This window comes from Oncorhynchus gorbuscha, linkage group LG15 (assembly GCF_021184085.1).
Source record: "Oncorhynchus gorbuscha isolate QuinsamMale2020 ecotype Even-year linkage group LG15, OgorEven_v1.0, whole genome shotgun sequence".
NCBI lineage: Eukaryota > Metazoa > Chordata > Actinopteri > Salmoniformes > Salmonidae > Oncorhynchus > Oncorhynchus gorbuscha.
Window position 1 is genome coordinate 66,100,684 of NC_060187.1, and position 18,721 is coordinate 66,119,404.

General features: G+C 42.7%; 1 protein-coding gene across 1 annotated transcript; it reads left to right on the forward strand.

Moving 5' to 3' along the window:
- Positions 1-105: 105 nt before the first annotated feature.
- Positions 106-18,289, forward strand: nagpa (N-acetylglucosamine-1-phosphodiester alpha-N-acetylglucosaminidase). Its single transcript, XM_046302352.1, has 12 exons — positions 106-405; positions 2,115-2,326; positions 2,533-2,800; positions 3,912-4,051; positions 4,519-4,627; positions 5,255-5,383; positions 5,570-5,775; positions 5,899-5,946; positions 6,371-6,499; positions 7,219-7,350; positions 14,747-14,825; positions 15,555-18,289. Exons 1-12 carry the CDS (start codon positions 323-325, stop codon positions 15,799-15,801), a joined length of 1,782 nt encoding a protein of 593 aa, XP_046158308.1. The 5' UTR covers positions 106-322; the 3' UTR covers positions 15,802-18,289.
- Positions 18,290-18,721: the final 432 nt, after the last annotated feature.

The following is an 18,721-nucleotide window of genomic DNA, read 5'->3' on the forward strand; positions in this document are numbered from 1 at the left end:
GTGTCGCAACAAAAGTCTTCCTCCCTATTTAATTTGTGTTCCGCTTTCTTTTGTATTTTTAAATACAGAACACTCGTTTTTGGTAAAGTATTTGTCTCAAGTTAGTTAATTATTGGTTAACTTTGCTAATTTAGCGAACAATATGTAGCAGCTACAACTGTGCATTTCAGTGTCATTTATAGTGGACGTTTTCAGCAGGCAAAGTAAACAGAACATCATGTGCTCTTCTTATCTTGGACAAGTCATATGACTTCCCTCGCGTTGATTATGGAAGCTAAAAAGTAGAGTGAAGAAGGCACACTTTCAATGTCTATGCTATCATATGGCAACACTTTCAGTGAATGGTCATTTTGCGTTGCTCCTGATATGGATTGGTATTTGGCTTTCGGAGTGCAACAATATTGGGTAAGGGCCGTCGTTTCTAGCTCGCTAGTAAAACTTTCACAATCAGACTCAGAAGTTAACAAGCGCTAGCCTGCTCGCTAGCTAGCTGGGTTGGTTGTGCTTGTGCTGCTGTCTAAAAGAGGCAGACAATAATCTTGTTAGCACAGCCTGTGAGGAGCACTTATCTGACTTCGTAGTCCCGTGTAGTTAAGTTAGTAGAGCATGGCTCATGCAGTTCCAGATTTGTGGGTTCTATTCCCAAGGAAAATGTATGGATTAAAATGTTAAATGTACGAGGGTAAATTAGTATTCCCTACCTATGTTCTGGGATTATAAACTAACTAACTAATTCATTCATAATTTGGTCAGTTATAGCCAGCCAGTTGCTTGATTATGTTTATCTATTGCAGTGGCAGCAGTAAAGTGCAAAGTCATTCTTGTCTCTGACAGCAGAGATAACGGTATGCTGTCCATTTGTGAATATAGTCAAGTGACAGTCTTTGGCACGCACACTTTGCTTCACTGCAAGCTGAGGACCCATCTGAAATACACTGTGTGTGTTTATTATAACTGACCAAATTATGAATGCATTAGTTGGTTAGTTTGCTAATGTTAAATATGAGCATTTTTTTAATGCATGAAATAACTCCTCCCCTATTCTTGACAAAATGATATTGTTATTTAAAGTACAAATCTGAAGTCCACGGTAAAGTACACGTCATTGCATTGAGGCAGAGATGTTTCTTTGGTCACCACCCATCTTGAAGTTTCCGGGTAGTTGGATATAATCAACACTAGAGAGCAGTATTGTATAGTGCTGTGCTTGTATCTCAAATTATATAAATCAATTCCTAGTAATCAATTCTCAAGTTTGTCTGTTTTTTACAGACCCTGTCTTTACTTTGTTACAACAACCTCTCCAGCATTTCTCTCATCCTATCAACTAGCATAAGCTGTCATATGTTGTCTAATGTCATAGAATACCCATTTGAAGGTCTCAAGTTAAAGCTGCAAAAATGCAACTTTTTGGGTGACCCCACAAAATTCACATAGAAATGTGAGTTATAGAGCTCATTGAAAGCATGTCTATGAAGCGGGAGATCTGTTATGTGCCCTATTTCAATGCTTTCTGTTTTAAAGTTAAATTTTTGCGTCTTTTACTATTGTTTTTGTACGACCAGCTTCAAACTGCTAAAAATACAATATTTTTGGTTATGGAATATATATTTCACAGTGGTTTAGATGGTACAATGATTCTCTACACTATACTTGCCTGTTTTGTTACTTTAACTGAAATCAGGTGTGATTTCTGCATATTGTATCTTGCATAGTGCATCTTTATTAACCCTTACCGTAGCCATTTCAACTTCAATTTGGTGACATAAGCATTGAGACGTACCAAGGATCCCGGATAGCAAAGAACTTGGTCTGAAGTGGGCCAAGGCTTTTTCTTCTGGAAAACATTTAGTCACATGACCAACACTCTTTTGACACATTGACGCACTGATAATAAGTCAATTGTTTGAGAGTGTTTTTGGACTCAACTCAATAAATGTGTCACAAGTACTTTTCCTTTAAAGGAAACATTTATAAACATTTTCACTGCAGATCTTGATTTCTTTGAATGCAGTTTGTCTATTTTGCATCAGGTTTAATGCAATATGGACTCAGGAGAAGTGTATCATCATGAGTAAATAAAGTTGAAACAACTGGATATTTGTTCTCCACAGTCCCTCATTGGATGATGACCTCCTATCGCCGTACCCCTACGGCCATAGCCATGGACCCTCGCACTCCCACCGTCATGTCCGAGACTGCCAGTCCGTTGTCCATGGCAACGTCACCCACCAGACCTGGCCTGCCAGCAACCACACTGGGGTGCCAGTGGCTGAGTCGAAAGTCTTCATCTCTGACGTCCCTGGCACAACCCGATGGGTCACAGGTCAGTGGAGGAAATACTTATTTTGAAAATACCCCTAAAAGTCATTATGGCAAAATGTTATTTTCTTTGTTTCCATAGCTATTCAGCAGTTTAAACACCATACCCTTACAATATTAGGCTTTTGTCAAGTGAGATTCTTCTCCAATTTTTTGTTGTTGTGTGTATATAAACTCTAAAATTAAGAAATGATTTCCTCCCTGCCACAGGTCACATTACAGTGGTCCACGACCCCCTGAGGACGGTGTCTGTGCTGGAGCCAGGAGGGCCGGGGGGGTGCGGGATGAACCAGAGGGAGGCGGTGGAGGAAACTGCTAGAGCCGGCAGGTGTCTCTATGCCCAGAATGGAGGTTTCTTTGATACTAGGACCGGGGAGTGTTTGGGGAATCTAGTGAGTGACGGGGTGCAAGTGAGGGACAGCAAAGGGTTGCAGAATGCCCAGTTTGGCATCCGGAGGGACGGGACGCTGGTGTTTGGGTAAGAGCTGCCGGTCTCGTTGAATTTCCTTCTCAATATCTCTCTGTACCTCAACTTGAGCTTTATTTGTGGTTGTAATGTGTATAATTTCTAACAGAAATTTGGACTTCATAACTTTTTCTAGACATGCCGTCAAGGCTTGTAGTTGAGATTGTGGAACACTGATCCTGTTATCATAAAATACAAATATTTTATGTTTATTTGCTCAAACACAAAGGCCTTTATTACATGCTACGATTATTACTCATTCTAAATTATCGCAAGTCTTATCTCATCTCCCTAACAGCAATTATTATTATTGTTTCTCCATATGAAACTTTAATGGACTTCCGCTAAACAAACCTCCATGCCCAAATTAAGCCACCCAACGAAAACACACGCACATGTCACAATAACCCTATCACGTAAATGACGTCTACTTTGGAACATAACCAGTTAGATTAGGACGGTACTCCCTGTTCCCTGGAGAAGTGTGTTGTGTTGACCTGTCAGTCATTCCGTGTAGAGTATTGGCTCTACCTTGGAATTTTCCTGTTTCCCAGATAATGGTGTTTACGTTCAGGTACGTTTGATGGGGAAAAATAAGAGCAGTGAAAAAAGCAGTGGTCCCTAAACCGATAAAACCAGCCGCTTGGTTCTTGTGTAGTGGCTGATGTAATATTGTAATGGCAGAATCACCAAACCATTCACTGTGTCCAATGTGCCCCCCACATCTCATTCCCCCCATAGATTTCTCGTAGGTTAGAGTCCGAGGGCTTTGAACACTAAGCTATTTAACTGTCACAAATTGAATTACAAACATTTATTGTGGGGCCAACAAAGCTAGCCAGGTGAAAACACTGTGTACAGAGATTCAGGATGCACTTGAGCGTTTTGGCTGACTAAGCCAACATGTTTTTATCTCACTAGATTGCTGAATGTACCCTTTTTAACATGAGTATCAAAGCATGTGATCTCATGAGTACCTTGTTCCACAGTTGGTTATTCCTTTCTTGAGATATGACTGACTGGTGTTATTTGATGCTGTTTGGGGGTAACTTGACTTTTTCCTCATCTTTGTCCCTGATTTACCCTCTCTACATCCTGTTTCTCTACTTCTTTTTGTCTCAAGCTATCTCTCTGAGGAGGACGTTCAGGATGAAGCCAACCCCTTTGTGCAGTTGGTCAGTGGGGTGGTGTGGCTGCTCCGAAACAGCCAGGTCTACATTAACCAGAGCATAGAGGCTGAGTGTGACACGACACAGGAGACGGGTAGCTACTGCAGGATACTGAGGATGTCTTCAACTTAGGCATACTTACTTAAAATGCTAGAAATGTATGTAGTTAGTATTGACATATTTCAATATTACTTTAGGTAAAAGTCTCCATTAAATGCAGGTCTAGCATCGGCTTACTCAACCATTAGATTAGGAAGTAAAAAGCAGGACTGGCCTTACGTCAGCACTTGGTGGTAACTTTGTCCCAGACTTGATGTAGAAATCTGTTTTTGGCTTCACGTCACTCGTATAACATGGCCATTTAAAACATCAGGGAGTTGTCAAAATACATCGTAAAAAATACATTTAGAAATATAAAGAGAAATTGCATTTGGCACAATTGACAAATGCATATGGTGAAACCCTGTTTGCCCATTCTGGTTATGTAGAATACATCATTGTTGTTTTTATCAAATTCAGCCAGTATGCTTCAATTCAATTTTCATGCATTTGATTCTGCAGGGAATTTCCGCCATTTTGTGGATGTAGTGTCAGCCAGGACAGCGGTTGGTCACGATCAGGAGGGGAAATTAATCCTGTTCCACATAGACGGACAGACTGACCGCAGAGGGTAAGAATGGACAAGAGATGAGGAGTTGAGAAAAGGGAGGGAGAAGAGGGTAAGGAGATAGAAAGGGTGGAAAATAATACAGGGGTAATTGGATGAGGGTGAAAAAGTGGAGAGTATTGTGGGAGTCAGGAGAGGGAATAGAGTTGGGGGGGGAGAAACTGGATGGTCAAAGTGATGGAGAGTGAAAGGAATGTGAGACAATGCAGGTTTGATTGGAGGCAGAAGTGGGGCCATTTAGGCATATGAAGGGAGATGGGGCTAAGTAAAAAGGCTCTAATCAATTCTATTGATCTGGCTTTCTCTGCACCGGTGCAATGAACAAATTACCTCGTTAACCTAGAGTTTCATGAGTTTAAGGGGACATGTCTGTTCATGTCCATGGCCTCTCCACTCTATCAGGCCATATAAAGTCAATAAATCTTATCTAGTAAGCGCAGTCTCTCGGTGCAAATCAGACCAACCATTGATTTTCTCCAATGAATTGACCTTATTTGTCACACAATTAACATTGCTTCAGAAGTCCTTATGGATTTGTTTTGCTTTAAATGCAAGCACCTTCCTCCTATATGGCCTTATGGTACAGTACTGTACTAGTGGTTTGTACCAATTGTTTTCTCCTCTCTCTAGTATGAATCTTTGGGAGGTGGCAGATTTTCTGAAAGGTCAGGGGGTCATCAATGCCATCAACCTGGATGGGGGTGGTTCCTCCACTTATGTGTCGAACGGCTCATTGGCCAGCTACCCCTCGGACCACTGGTAAGCCAATCAGAAAGCTCACGTCACATATTCATTGCAATGACATTACAAGGTTTATGGAGCTGCTTTTTGTGGCTTTTATTTTAGTCATATGTTGTTGCTGTTTGACACACTGTAAATTATAATATTCATTATTCATTCTCTCACCTGCTCTTTGTCTCCATGCTCCTCTATTCCCTCCTTCAGTGTCTCAAACCCAATGTGGCGCTGCCCTCGGCTGGTCTCCACCATCCTGTGCATCCACCAGCCCCAGTGTCAGCCTGAGGACTGCAGCGGGCATGGGACGTGCATCAATGGGCACTGCCAATGCCAGGAGGGCTGGAGTGGGACTGGCTGTGACACCCTGGTGTGCCAACCTCCCGCCTGTGGTGCCCACGGTGTCTGTACACAGGGTGAGTGAGGAGTGGGTACAGTTTTTCTCTCCTCTTGAGTTCTGAACCAGCTCTCTGAGGTTACAATGAAATGCCTCTCCTATTTCTCTATTCTCTTTCTCTCATCCCTCTCTCCTGGTGCAGATGGCTGTGCGTGTGACGCTGGATGGAGAGGGAAGAACTGCAGCCAAGGTAATCAGCCTCTCTCTGTCTCTATCGCTCTCTCTCTCTCTGGCTTGGTTTGTTTACACAACAAGTCTGTCATTTCTCCTGGTGTGAAACGTGTTGCTTGTCCCCAGGACCCTATGATTTGTGAAGAATGTGCTCTGTCGAGCTTTGGCAATTACGGTTGGTAGTTATAACTTTCACATTCCAGGGCAGTACTTTAACACCTCCTAGACCTCACATTTTCTTTCACTCACTGCACCTTCTCCCAACCCAATGGCCCTATAATACACTGTTTACCTTCCTGACCAAACCTGTGTCCTACATAACTGTATACAATGACATATTGTCCTCATATCTTGTAATACTCCCTCCAAAATCTACAGTATCTGACCGTCTACCCATCACAGCTTACTAGTGTATTTTAACTTATTTTCTCTGTCTCGCTCAGTGTGTGATTTGGGTTTCTATGGAGACGGCTGCAACCAGACATGCACCTGCACTAACGGGGGCTTATGTGACACTGTTCACGGTGACTGCAGCTGCCCCATTGGTTTCCGTGGCGACTCCTGTGAACAAGGTGTGTTGCTAGTAGTGCAGCAGGATAAGTGTGTAACCCTGATTGATTGGTGTACACCTAAAACAACCTTTACGACCCTCCAAAGCAAATTCGTCATCCCCTATCAATCCCTAATTTCTCTTTCACATTCCCAGACTTTCCCTCACCTGTTTTAGCAATAGCACCTTGGAGCACTTCCAATGTTATGCCTTATTCCCAGTCTCACAGGGATAACGGTGAGCAACAAAAGCTTTCCCAGTGGTCTGGCTAGAACATTCTCCCCCTCTGTACGACTTCTGCCAATAGTCTTGCTCCAAATCTCTGAATGAGAACTGCTGGAACACATTAGCCCTAATATGCTAAGCCTTCGTTATATCACTTCCTTGGCACTCTGATGCCCAAATCCTGGACTGAATACCTGTGGCGTTGGAGATTAAATTAAGCTATTTCTGATGTCTTATTGTCTTGTCAGAGCTGTTGAACTCTTCATGCTCATCAATGCTGTAGTTCCCATGTGTTATGGACTAGCTTATGTGTGACAATTACATATTGTGAACATTATCTTAAAATCCCTAAGAAGGTCTAGGAAACTAAAACATTGGTATGAACCCCGGATGTTGCAAGCTAAAGCAGTAGTTTTCAGCAGGGAAGTTTCTTTACATTAAAGCTTTATTGTATTTTCCAGTGACATCTCACCCTGTTTCCCTGGTGTCTCGCATCACTTCCTGTGTTCCCCTCAGAGTGTCCTCTGGGTTTGTACGGGCTGGACTGTGGGCAGGAGTGCCAGTGCCAGGACATGTGCCCATGTGACCCCGTCACAGGAAGCTGCAATGCCCTGTTCCAGGGAGAGAAGAACCAGAGCATACACAGAGGTATGGAACCACCTGTTACTCCCACACCTACTCAGAGCACTAGTAGTTGCAGTAACTAAATGGATCACAACATACTTGCATAAAGAGGTTACAAGCCTCTATTCATGATTTCTGCACCTCGGTCTCTAAAAAGTACTAATAGTTTCATAGTTGTCGTCCTCTAAAGTGTCTTGTACAGTATGTGGACCACTTCATTCTAAGCCTGCTAGCATAGGTTTTCTCCCAAACATGACTTGTCTGTTTTTTATTGGTTACCCATCATTACATGGTACAGACATTCAGGATATGTTTCAGTTGGCTGTATGTAGTCTAGGGCTGTCCCCAACTAAAAAGATTTTGGTCGAAAGATCTTGGTCTGTTCTTTCGCCAAATCGATTGGTTGACATTTTTAAATGTGTATTTCTCCATATAGACACATCCTATGTAGTTTGTTAAAATCAACTATATGCATTGAGCTTGTCTGATGCTTTTAGCTCACTGTTTGAAATAAGACACATGACTCGAGGGAGCCAGAGATCTAGATAACCAGAAGAAAAATCTTAACCTGACCCAATCATCCTCTTCCCTCTCCTGATGGCTTTTGCAGATTCTGCCATTACTCTCCCGAATTTGCTGGTAATTGGCGACACGAGGAGTCTGCAACCTTTTTTCATGTGGCATGCCAATTTATCTTGCCATTTCTACCGATCTGTGAGCCAGTTATGGTTTTCATATGCACATTTGTAAAAAAGTTTTCATATCTCAATCATTGTCATGTGGTTACTCAAAATTATATCTAAATTAAAATGATACAAACCTAAAAAGTAACTTCTATTGCTGTTGGCCAACATAGCCTACATAAAGCCAACAAATAAAAACATTGCAGCCTGCTGATATAAAATATCCTATAAATCACACTGGTTATGCATGGCCTGTCTGCAATGAACTTGAAACATTTCTATCAACTATTAACTTAAGTCTGGTCTGAAGCTTGCTCTAGCAAACTTGCAGCATTGTATAAAATATTCTGGGCCCTCAGGTTCCTGCTCCAGTGAGCATGGGACAGACACCGCTGTAGGCTATTTGCGCAAGTGATAAGAATCAGTGCTTGACTTGGGCAGGAGCTCACCGGTGCGGAGTACCGACGCCTCAAATGTCCTACTGCTTGAGAATATAGAATATAGAATATTAGCTAAAAACTATTGTGGAGCTCATGCACCTAAATATAAACCGTAGCAGCACCCAAAATGGGGCCGGGACCTATTTCAGTCTGAGTCAACCACTGATGAGAAGTGATCAGGTAGGCCTATTTAGTGACATTTCCACTGGATCAGAGCATGACATTTTTCCATTCACACTGAGTGGTCTTTGAAAGGGAGAGCGCTGGAAAGATTTTTCAAATATATTGAGGAACTACTGTCATTCTCAATGGATGTTAAAACAGACTTTTTTTGCTTGCTGTTTGAGGTGAAGAAAACACAACTTTGAGAAGCTCCACAGCTCATTAGTCGTGGTGCGTTACGACAGTCAGAAATACTATCGGATCCCCAAATGGGCACATTTTATATGCTTACATTTGTGAGCAGGCCAGGTAGCCTATAGGCCTACTTCTAAGTGTAATCAGGTGCGTGTCCTTACTCAACATTGTCTTTTGTCTGGAGCACTCCTGTCAATGACTAAATTGATTTGTCAAAATTCGTAATGAAATAAACCAACTTGTTCCTCACAAGTGTTGCATAGGTTGTGTGCTCTGCAAACAATGTGTCCACTCTGACAATGAGAACGGTAAAAGGAATAATATATTGAATGCATGAACAGAAATGACCATAGCTGAACAAACATTGTAGATTAAGAATTAACGGTAAATGTACTCCTGGTGATATTTTTAATGTGGAACTGATAGACGCTAACAATCAAACTAACAAAAGTCACACAATGAAGTTCTGAAACAATGAATGTGCACAAATTGGTGGGAGAAAGTGCATTGTGCATCTGGGCGAGTCATGGTCAATCCGACATCTGCATTGGCCATACAGCATTTATGGTGAATCGGCCTCTGCAGAAGTCATGGCATTCACGCTTCGCAGCGCAGTGCAGAGCTGTTGTAAAGGAAGTAGTACAGCTCCCATCTACCGTCAACCAATAATGTCAATGCGGAGCTATACAGGGCCCTCCGCATTGGTTCATTTGGGAGGTGCATGGCTGCTGCATGCCTCTGGAGGCACCGTAATTGCGTTACACCCTCCATACGGCGCCTCCGACCACATCTCGGATCTAGCATAAATTGGCTTTTAGTCTAGGCCTTCGCAATAGATTAGTTCACTGAGATGGCCGTGTGCGTGTGATACACGCATGCTACTGGTCGACAAAAAACCCCATCTTGGTTGACCAACAGCCTGTCAACTAATTGGGGGGCACCCTAATGTAGTCGCCCTGTGTGTCTAGTGTTCTCATTGTAGTACAAATCAGGAAGGTTTATCTCTGAGATGATCTCAGCTGTCCCAACACACCCAGACTCATTTCCCTTCCATGTATTACCTCATTTTCTCTTCCCCTCTCTTTTGTTCCTGTCTGTCATTTTACCTCCCTCCTTGTTCGTTACTTGTTGGCTATATGCAGTGCTGTAACGATGTACAAAAGGGGAAATAATCATTTACAATGGTGTTTGTTCTTCACTGGTTGCCCTTTTCTTGTGGCAACAGGTCAAATCTTGCTGCTGTGATGGCACACGGTGGTATTTCACCCAATATATTTGAGTTTATCAATTTGAGTTTTCTAGTTCTTTGCTGGTCTGTAATCTGAGGGAAATATGTGTCTCTATTGTCATACATTTGGCAGGAGGTTAGGAAGTGCAGCTCAGTTTCCACTTAATTTTGTGGGCAGTGTGCACATAGTGTGTGTTCTCTTGAGAGCCTGGTCTGCCAAGGCGGCCTTTCTCAGTAGCAAGGCTATGTTCACATAGTCAAAGCTTTCCTTCATTTTGGGTCAGTCAGTGGTCCGGTATTCTGCCGCTCTGTACTCTGTTTAGACACATTAGAAATAATTATTTTAGTTCTCATGATTTGGTTGGGTCTAATTGTGTTGGACCAGCTGGCTTAGGGGACTCTTCTCCATGTTAATGTCTGTGTAGGGAATGACTTTGTTATGGAAGGTTTTGTAATCACTCGCTCTCTGTCTGCATCTCCCCCTCCCTTACTCTGCTGGTTGTGTCCATATGTAGGGCATAGTAGGGAAGTGTTCATGAGCTCTCCTAAACTATGACAGGCCCGTGCAGACTCTAATCTCACCACTTTGTTTTACTTTAGTTATCTCTGTGGGATCCACCATCTCTATTTACTCTAGTTCTATGTTGGTGGCGTTTTTATGTGTGGGGGTTGTAACATCAACGCCACACTACACTGACTCATTCCCTCTCATTCTAGTGTGTTCTCACTCACCCCCTCCCGCAGTCCTTCATCCCATGTCCTCCAAGGTTGATCGCCCTCTCTGAGCATAGCCCAGGACAGTGCTCTTTATCAGGATGATGGGCTGACTGGTCCACACCACAGCCTACTGACTGCCTGGCTGCCACTTACAACACACGTGTAGAAGTTTAACATATTTAGACCCTTGTAAAAGAGAGGAGGGATAAGGGGGGCTTAATCAAGCTGTGTTGGGATGTATGTCACAAACTAGAGTAACCCTAATAAATCCCCAGCCCTCTACATATGTACAGTTGAAGTTGGAAGTTTACACTTAGGTTGGAGTCATTAACTTGTTTTTCAACCACAAATTTCTTGTTAACAAACTATAGTTTTGGCTAGTCGGTTTGGACATCTACTTTGGACACGACACAAGTCATTTTTCCAACAATGGTTTACGGACAGATTATTTCACTTAAAGTTCACAGAAGTTTAAATACACTAAGTTGACTGTGCCTTTTAAACAGCTTGGAAAATTCCAGAAAATGATGTCATGGCTTTAGAAGCTTCTTATAGGCTAATTGACATCATTTGAGTCAATTGGAGGTGTACCTGTGGATGTATTTCAAGGCCTACCTTCAAACTCAGTGCCTCGTTGCTTGACATTATGGGGAAAACAAAAGAAATCAGCCAAGACCTCAGAAAAAAGATTGTAGACCTCCACAAATCTGGTTCATCCTTGGGCACAATTTCCAAAAGCCTGAAGGTACCAGGTTCATCTGTAAAAACAATAGTACGCAAGTATAAACACCATGGGACCATGCAGCCGTCGTTCCGCTCAGGAAGGAGACGCATTCTGTCCCCTAGAGATTAATGCATTTTGGTGCGACAAATGCAAATCAATCCCAGAACAACAACAAAGGACCCTGTGACGGTGCTGAAGGAAACGGGTACAAAAGTATCTACATCCACAGTAAATGAGTCCTATATCGACATAACTTGAAAGGCCGCTCAGCAAGGAAGAAGCCACTGCTCCAAAAGTCATTAAAAAAGCCAGACTACAGTTTGCAACTGCACATGGAAACAAAGATTGTACTTTTTGGAGAAATGTCCTCCAGTGTGATGAAACAAAAATGGAACTGCTTGGCCATAATGACCATCGTTGTGTTTGGAGGAAAAAGGGGGATGCTTGCAAGCCGACAAACACCATCGCAGCCGTGAAGCACTGGGGTGGCAGCATCATGTTGTGGGGGTGCTTTGCTGCAGGAGGATCTGGTGCACTTCACAAAATAGATGGCATCATGAGGTAGGAAAATGATGCGGATATATTGAAGCAACGTCCAAGACATCAGTCAGGAAGTTAAAGCTTGGTCGCAAATGGGTCTTGCAAATGGACAATGATTCCAAACATACTTCCAAATTTGTGGCAAAATGGCTTAAGGACAAAGTCGAGATATTGGAGTGGCCACCACAAAGCCCTGACCTCAATCCCATTGTAAATTTGTGGGCAGAACTGAAAAGGTGTGTGTGAGCAAGGAGGCCTACAAACCTGGCTCAGTTACACCAGCTCTGTCAGGAGGAATGGGCCAAAATTCACCCAAGTTTATTGTGGGAAACTTGTGGAAGGCTACCCACAATGTTTGACCCAAGTTACACAATTTAAAGGCAATGCTACCAAATACTAATTGAGTGTATGTAGACTTCTGACCCACTGGGAATGTAATGAAAGAAATAAAAGCTGAAATAAATAATTCTCTCTTATTATTCTGACATTTCACATTCTTAAAATGTGGAACATTCACTGTCTTCTTGGTAAGAAACTCCAGTGCCTTGTGCTTTAGGTCCTGCTGAAAGGAAAATTAATCTAACAGTGTCTGGTGGAAAGCAGACTGAACCAGGGTTTCCTCTAGGATTTTGCCTGTGCTAAGCTCATTCCGTTAATTTTTTTTATCCTGAAAAGTTCCCCCAGTCCTTAACTATTACAAGTATACCCATAAGCTGATGCAGCCATGACTATGCTTGAAAATGGAGAGTGGTACTCAGTAATGTATTGGATTTGCCCCAAACATAACACTTTGTGTTCAATACAAAAAGTTAATTGCTTTGCCACATTCTTTGCAGTATTACTTTAGTGCCTTGTTGCTAAAAGGATGCATGTTATGGAATATATTTTTCTTTACAGGCTTCCTTTTCACTCTGTCCATTTGGTTAATATTGTGGAGAATCTACTATGGTGAACACTGAGGATGGATCAACAACAATCACAGCCATTAAACTCCAACTGTTTTGTTGGCCTCATGGTGAAATCCCTGAGCCGTTTCCATCTTCTCTGGTAACTTAGTTAGGATGGATACCTGTGTATTTGTAGTGACTGTGTGTATTGATACACCATCCAAAGTGTAATTAATAACTTCACCATGCTCAAAGGGATATTCAATCTGTACCTTATATAAACTTAGCAGACGGTAGGCATGCTGCAAGGAGGCATGAGGACTGCAGATGTGGCCAGGGCAATAAATTGCCAATCTGTATTGTGAGATGCCTAAAACAGCGCTACAGGGAGACAGGACAGACAGCTGATCGTCCTCGCAGTGGCAGACCACGTGTAACAACACCTGCACAGGATCAATACATCTGAACATCACACCTACGGGACAGGTACAGGATGGCAACTACAACAGCCGAGTTACACCAGGAACGCACAATCCCTCCATCAGTGCTCAGACTGTCCGCAATAGGCTGAGAGAGGCTGGACTGAGGGCTTGTAAGCCTGTTGTAATGCAGGTCCTCACCAGACATCACCGGCAACAACGCCGCCTATGGGCACAAACACACCGTCGCTGGACTAGACAGGACTGGCAAAAAGTGCCCTTTACTGACGAGTCGCTGTTTTGTCTCACCAGGGGTGATGTTCGGATTCATGTTTATCGTCGCAGGAACGAGCGTCACACCGAGGCCTGTACTCTGGAGCGGGATCGATTTTGGAGGTGGAGGGTCCGTCATGGTCTGGGGCGGTGTGTCACAGCATCATCGAACTGAGCTTGTTGTCATTGCAGGCAATCTCAACACTGTTACAGGGAAGACATCCTCCTCCCTCATGTGGTACCCTTCCTGCAGGCTCATCCTGATATGACCCTCCAGCATGACAATGCCACCAGCCATACTGCTCATTCTGTGCGTGATTTCCTGCAAGACAGGAATGTCAGTTCTGTTGCCCATGAGGAGATGCGCTGCAGTACTTAATGCAGCTGGTGGCCACACCAGATACTGACTGTTACTTTTAATATTGACCCCCCCCCCCCCTTTGTTCAGACACATTATTCTATTTCTGTTAGTCACGTCTGTGGAACTTGTTAAGTTTATGTCTGTTGTTGAATCTTGTTATGTTCATACAAATATTTACACATGTTAAGTTTGCTGAAAATAAACACAGTTGACAGTGTGAGGATTACTTTTTTTTTGCTGAGTTTGTGTTTTGCCATCTCCCAATAGGTGCCCTTTGTGAGGCATTGGATAACCTCCCTAGTCTTTGTGGGGGAATCTGTTTTTAAAATTCACTTCTCAACTGAGAGACCGTACAATTATCTGTATATGTATCTTATGTGAGTTACGATAATTAGTTGTTACTCCTGAACTAATTTAAGCTTGCCATAAAAAAAGGGGGTTGAATATTTGTTGACTCAAGACATTTCAGCATTTTCAATTTTAAATGTGTGTAGGCCAGTGACAATCTATAGGTAATCCATTTTAAATTCAGGCTGTATGTGTAAGTCACAAAATGTGTAAGTCACATGTTGCTTGAATACTTTCTGAAGGCACTATTTGCTTGAGGCAATGTTGAGGAATAACAAATTGTTGTGTTTGTACTTTGATTCCTGTTTTTATGGAGAGAGAAATTGTCACAGCTAGTGCAGTCAAAGAAGGATGCTGAAGCGACCATCTATAGTTGGTGTGTGTGTGGATGAGACTTTAGACATGAGTGGTTTCTGTAATTGCTGTTTCCACTGTTTCCACAGCTGGCCATTGTCTGGCCAATCAGATGTTTGCAACTTGGAGTGAGGAGGAGGCACACAAATCCAAGCCTTATCTCTCCGAGTAAGTGCCAAAGGTCATTTCAGCTGAAACCCCTCCCTGCTGTTAACCACCTACAAATCAATCTAACCGCCCTCCTCGCATGCACAGCCTCTCTCCCTCCTTTGAATCCCTCTGTTGCTCTCCTATTGTAAATTTATGCAGATGAACATTGTGCAAAACACAGCCTTTCTATTTTTTTCACAGCTTGGCTCAGACAGAGAAATTCATCACTTAATCACCTCGTGTGACTAGAACAGCATGTCCACTGCTATGTTTGGTGATGTGCTAATATTTGCATGGACCAACAGTGGTCTAGACCTGTATTTAGCGGGCTTGACCCCTCCATACTTGTAAACACGTCACAGACTGCAGGAGCCATACGCATTTATTAACCCCCTTACCCTTCACATGCTAGTGAGGGATTGTTTTGAGTTGCTATGGTTTCATCCACAGATGGAGTGTGAGGTTGAAATGTATTTATTCATTGATCATCTTTCTCTCCCGTTCTCAATTCCTCCTCACATTTTTACTCATTGTCCTACAAATGTTCCTTTTTGGGGCCCATACTAATATCAATGAATCCTCTTCTGATAATAATGATAAAAATGGGTTTGATTTGGATTGGATATGTACATTTTCCAAGCGCTCTACACACCGTAAATATACCTATTTCACTTCCGATGCCTAGTACCTGATGTCTTCCATTTTATCTCCCCTGTTCTCTCTTCTCATCCCTCCATCTCTCCTCAGGCAGTGCTGGCTCATCGTCACTGGCCTGTTGACCACTCTGCTGTTGTCCAGCCTGGTGGGTCACCTGATTATGTGTTGGCGGTCCCCGGCTCACCACCCCGGCCGTGTGGACTACTCCTACGTGCCACTGACAGAGATTGGTGGTGCGTGCAGTTCAGGGGACCGAGGGAAAGGGTCGCAACCCAGCAGAGGCGTATTCGAGATGGACTCAGACTCCCAGGATGAACTGTGGTCGGGTCTGCGCTGAGGGAGGGTGATGGGGGACGGGTGGGAGTGATCCTACCCTGTTAGGACCTCTAACTTATTGTAAAGAGGGGAGGAAGGTTTATATAGAGAATGGGTTGCAATCAATGAAGGAGAGGAAGAGATGGAGCCAGGGATAGAGAAGAGCATAAAGAGGTCAGAGCTGGAGGGAGTGCAGTGCAGAGAGGGATCCAAGAGAAGGAGGGGGGTGATGACGAGGCCACCGGATGTTTCAAACTCTATCCCCTATTTGAAGAGGGCTCTTTGTATTTTCCCTCCGGCTCATCAGCCACCATCTCGTTATCCAGAGTGGATGTAAAGAGGAAAAACAGACTGAAAAGAAAGAGGCATAGAAGTAAGAGGAAGAAAATAACTTCTCACCCTTTGTACTGATTTTTAAACTAAATGACTATTTTATTGTGCTCCACTCTAGATTTTTCTAAGTGACAAAGAAGAAACAATATGCCAAAATATTTAATCGTGACTAATATCAATAGTAGACTGTATGTTTCCATATAAGAATAGCTATTTTAAGGGGACATAAACAGAGAAGACCTTTGTTTGCCATCCTGTTCTACAAGCATGGGATGGATTTCTCCACTTGTTGCCATGAGAACAGACAAGGTAAGAACTTTGAACCCTAGCCAGGAAATCCCCAACGCTCCAACCCACTGAACCTTGTATTTATGGAGTCCACTTTATCAAATGATTCAATGTGAATGCACCCAGGTTCACTGGGATTGTTTTCAAGATTTCCAAACTATTTTCTTTCTGTGAAGTCATGTTTCCACCAGCCCTGTGAAGCACCCATTTTTGTAACTGTTCAGACGAACTGTTGAAATCTTGTTTAAAGGTTGTCTGGGTGTCAAGTGTGCTTCTGGTTCAGCCAAAATTTTCTAAGGCAGCAGTAGGGATTTGAATGCAGAAATAAGCATGTACTCAAACTAGTTTGACAGGACCTGAGTGAGTATATATTTTTTTGTCTGACAGGTTGTTGACCTCTCCTTGACCCCAATCTCAATTATTTAACAGAAAGTTAATTCTAGTTATTTTTCAGTTGAGGCTTCTCAGAGATGAGATAATCCTTTCTCTTTTCCATAGTATGAGAATTGTGTGGCGGCTTGGTGAGGTGGATATGGGGGGGGGGGGGGGGGATTATGTTGGGAGAGTGGGGATGTAAAGAAGGATGTTCAATTTTAATCAAACTGTGTGTGGAGTTATCTATATCTCTCAGACTACGGTTAGGATTCACTTTGAGAAATACCAGGGGTTGTTATATTACAAGGCTGTGGGAGAACACTTGATAGGACATGTGTTTTGTTGATGTTCTTACATGTGTATTTAACATGCAGATTGTGGTCTATATGGAGGCTGTTAGGGAGTTGAATTGTCCCACTGAGACTACTAATGACCTGTGCTCAAAAACAGTGAAAGGACTTTATACAGTGACAACGACTCACTGTGTGCTAGCGATGCTGTTGTGTTTGTATAGTTACCTATCTTGACTCGCACTTCCTTGAACTGGTGAAGAAAATGAAGGAATTTCATTTGCGCTCTCACTTCAGGCAAGGCAAAATGCAAATCGGGGTGATTGCTTGAGTAGATGTTTGTTTCAATACATTTGCCTGTTGTAGTGTTGCGAGACTGGTTTTGTTTGGTAAATTGTAGCTGTTTTATTATGCAGCTTCTATGAGCTAGCTGGACAACTAGAGGTGCCTGGCCTCACTACCCTGGAACATATATGTGGCAGGTTAGCCTTACGGTTAGAGCATTGGGCCAGTAACCGAAAGGTTGCTAGTTCCTTGCTAGCTATCAAGGTGAAAAATCTCTGTGCCCTTGAGTTAGGCTCCAGGGTCACACTGGCTGCGACCCCACTCTCTGATGGGTGTCTTGGGAAGAGTTGGGATATGCAAAAAATGAATTTCCAAATCACACACGCATATTAATAGGACAAATATAAGCACTCACCAAATTATTTTTATTACATACTGTACGCTTGCAATTAATGAGTCTTTTGCTTGAATGTCTTTTTTTGTGTTTTATTTTTGCATAATAGCATAATGCCAAATGATTGGGGGTTGATTTAATATATATTTGTTAAAAATTGGACTTCCTCTGTGTTTTACTCAGGTAGGACATAATTATGTTTAGTCCCCATCCAATAAGGGTCAGGAATTGATACTTCAATATTTATAAGTTTGATAATGTGTTAATTTTTGCCAAGGAATGTATTTGATGCACTATAGTCATAGTGTTTAATCAAGAAACTAAAGTCAATGAACTGAAACTGGTGTAAAAGTTTCCCATGATTGTGCTTCCTTTACAGTCATTGTGGTGAATGACAACTCGCATACCTTGTCTACTTGAAACTTCCTGCTGTTAATATGCAAATGTCAAGAATTGAGAAACTGCATTTTGTTGAAGGTGGTTGGCATGTCACTGCTGAGTTTTAGTAAAGATTATTTTTCACCAATAAAGCCTTTTTTCCAGTATCAATGTATTCTCTGGGCTAGGTTGGAACTATTTAGGACTATAAGTCATACACCTCATTCACAAGTGATTTTATTTTGGTGGACAAAGGAAGTAGCCTAGTCCGTAGGCTGCCTCCCCAACCGCAATTAACTCATTTGATTGATTTTTATAATCTCATGCGTCCATTACATGTTGGTGTTCAACAGTCAACAAGGTTATTTTTCATGGGAGTGACTGACTGGATGGCCCACCCGATCACTTGCTGACTCACCCATGTCTGCCCTGCCTTCTCTGTCCCGTTCAGCTGATGCAATTCTCAAGAGGGATGTCACTCTCCCTCCCTGCATCTCTTTGCTCCTTATTCTGCTTGTTCCCTGTCCACCTCTTTTCTGCTCCCTCAATGTCCTCTCTCTGTTGTCCTATCATGTTCTTACTCCCTCTTATCTCCATTC

Excerpts from the sequence above, each read along its gene's own strand:
- nagpa (XM_046302352.1), top strand. The coding sequence starts at position 323 with ATGGCAACACTTTCAGTGAATGGTCATTTTGCGTTGCTCCTGATATGG. Across the intron at positions 406-2,114 it reads TCGGAGTGCAACAATATTGG|TCCCTCATTGGATGATGACC; the intron begins GTAAGGGCCGTC and ends TGTTCTCCACAG. Across the intron at positions 7,351-14,746 it reads GAACCAGAGCATACACAGAG|CTGGCCATTGTCTGGCCAAT; the intron begins GTATGGAACCAC and ends CTGTTTCCACAG.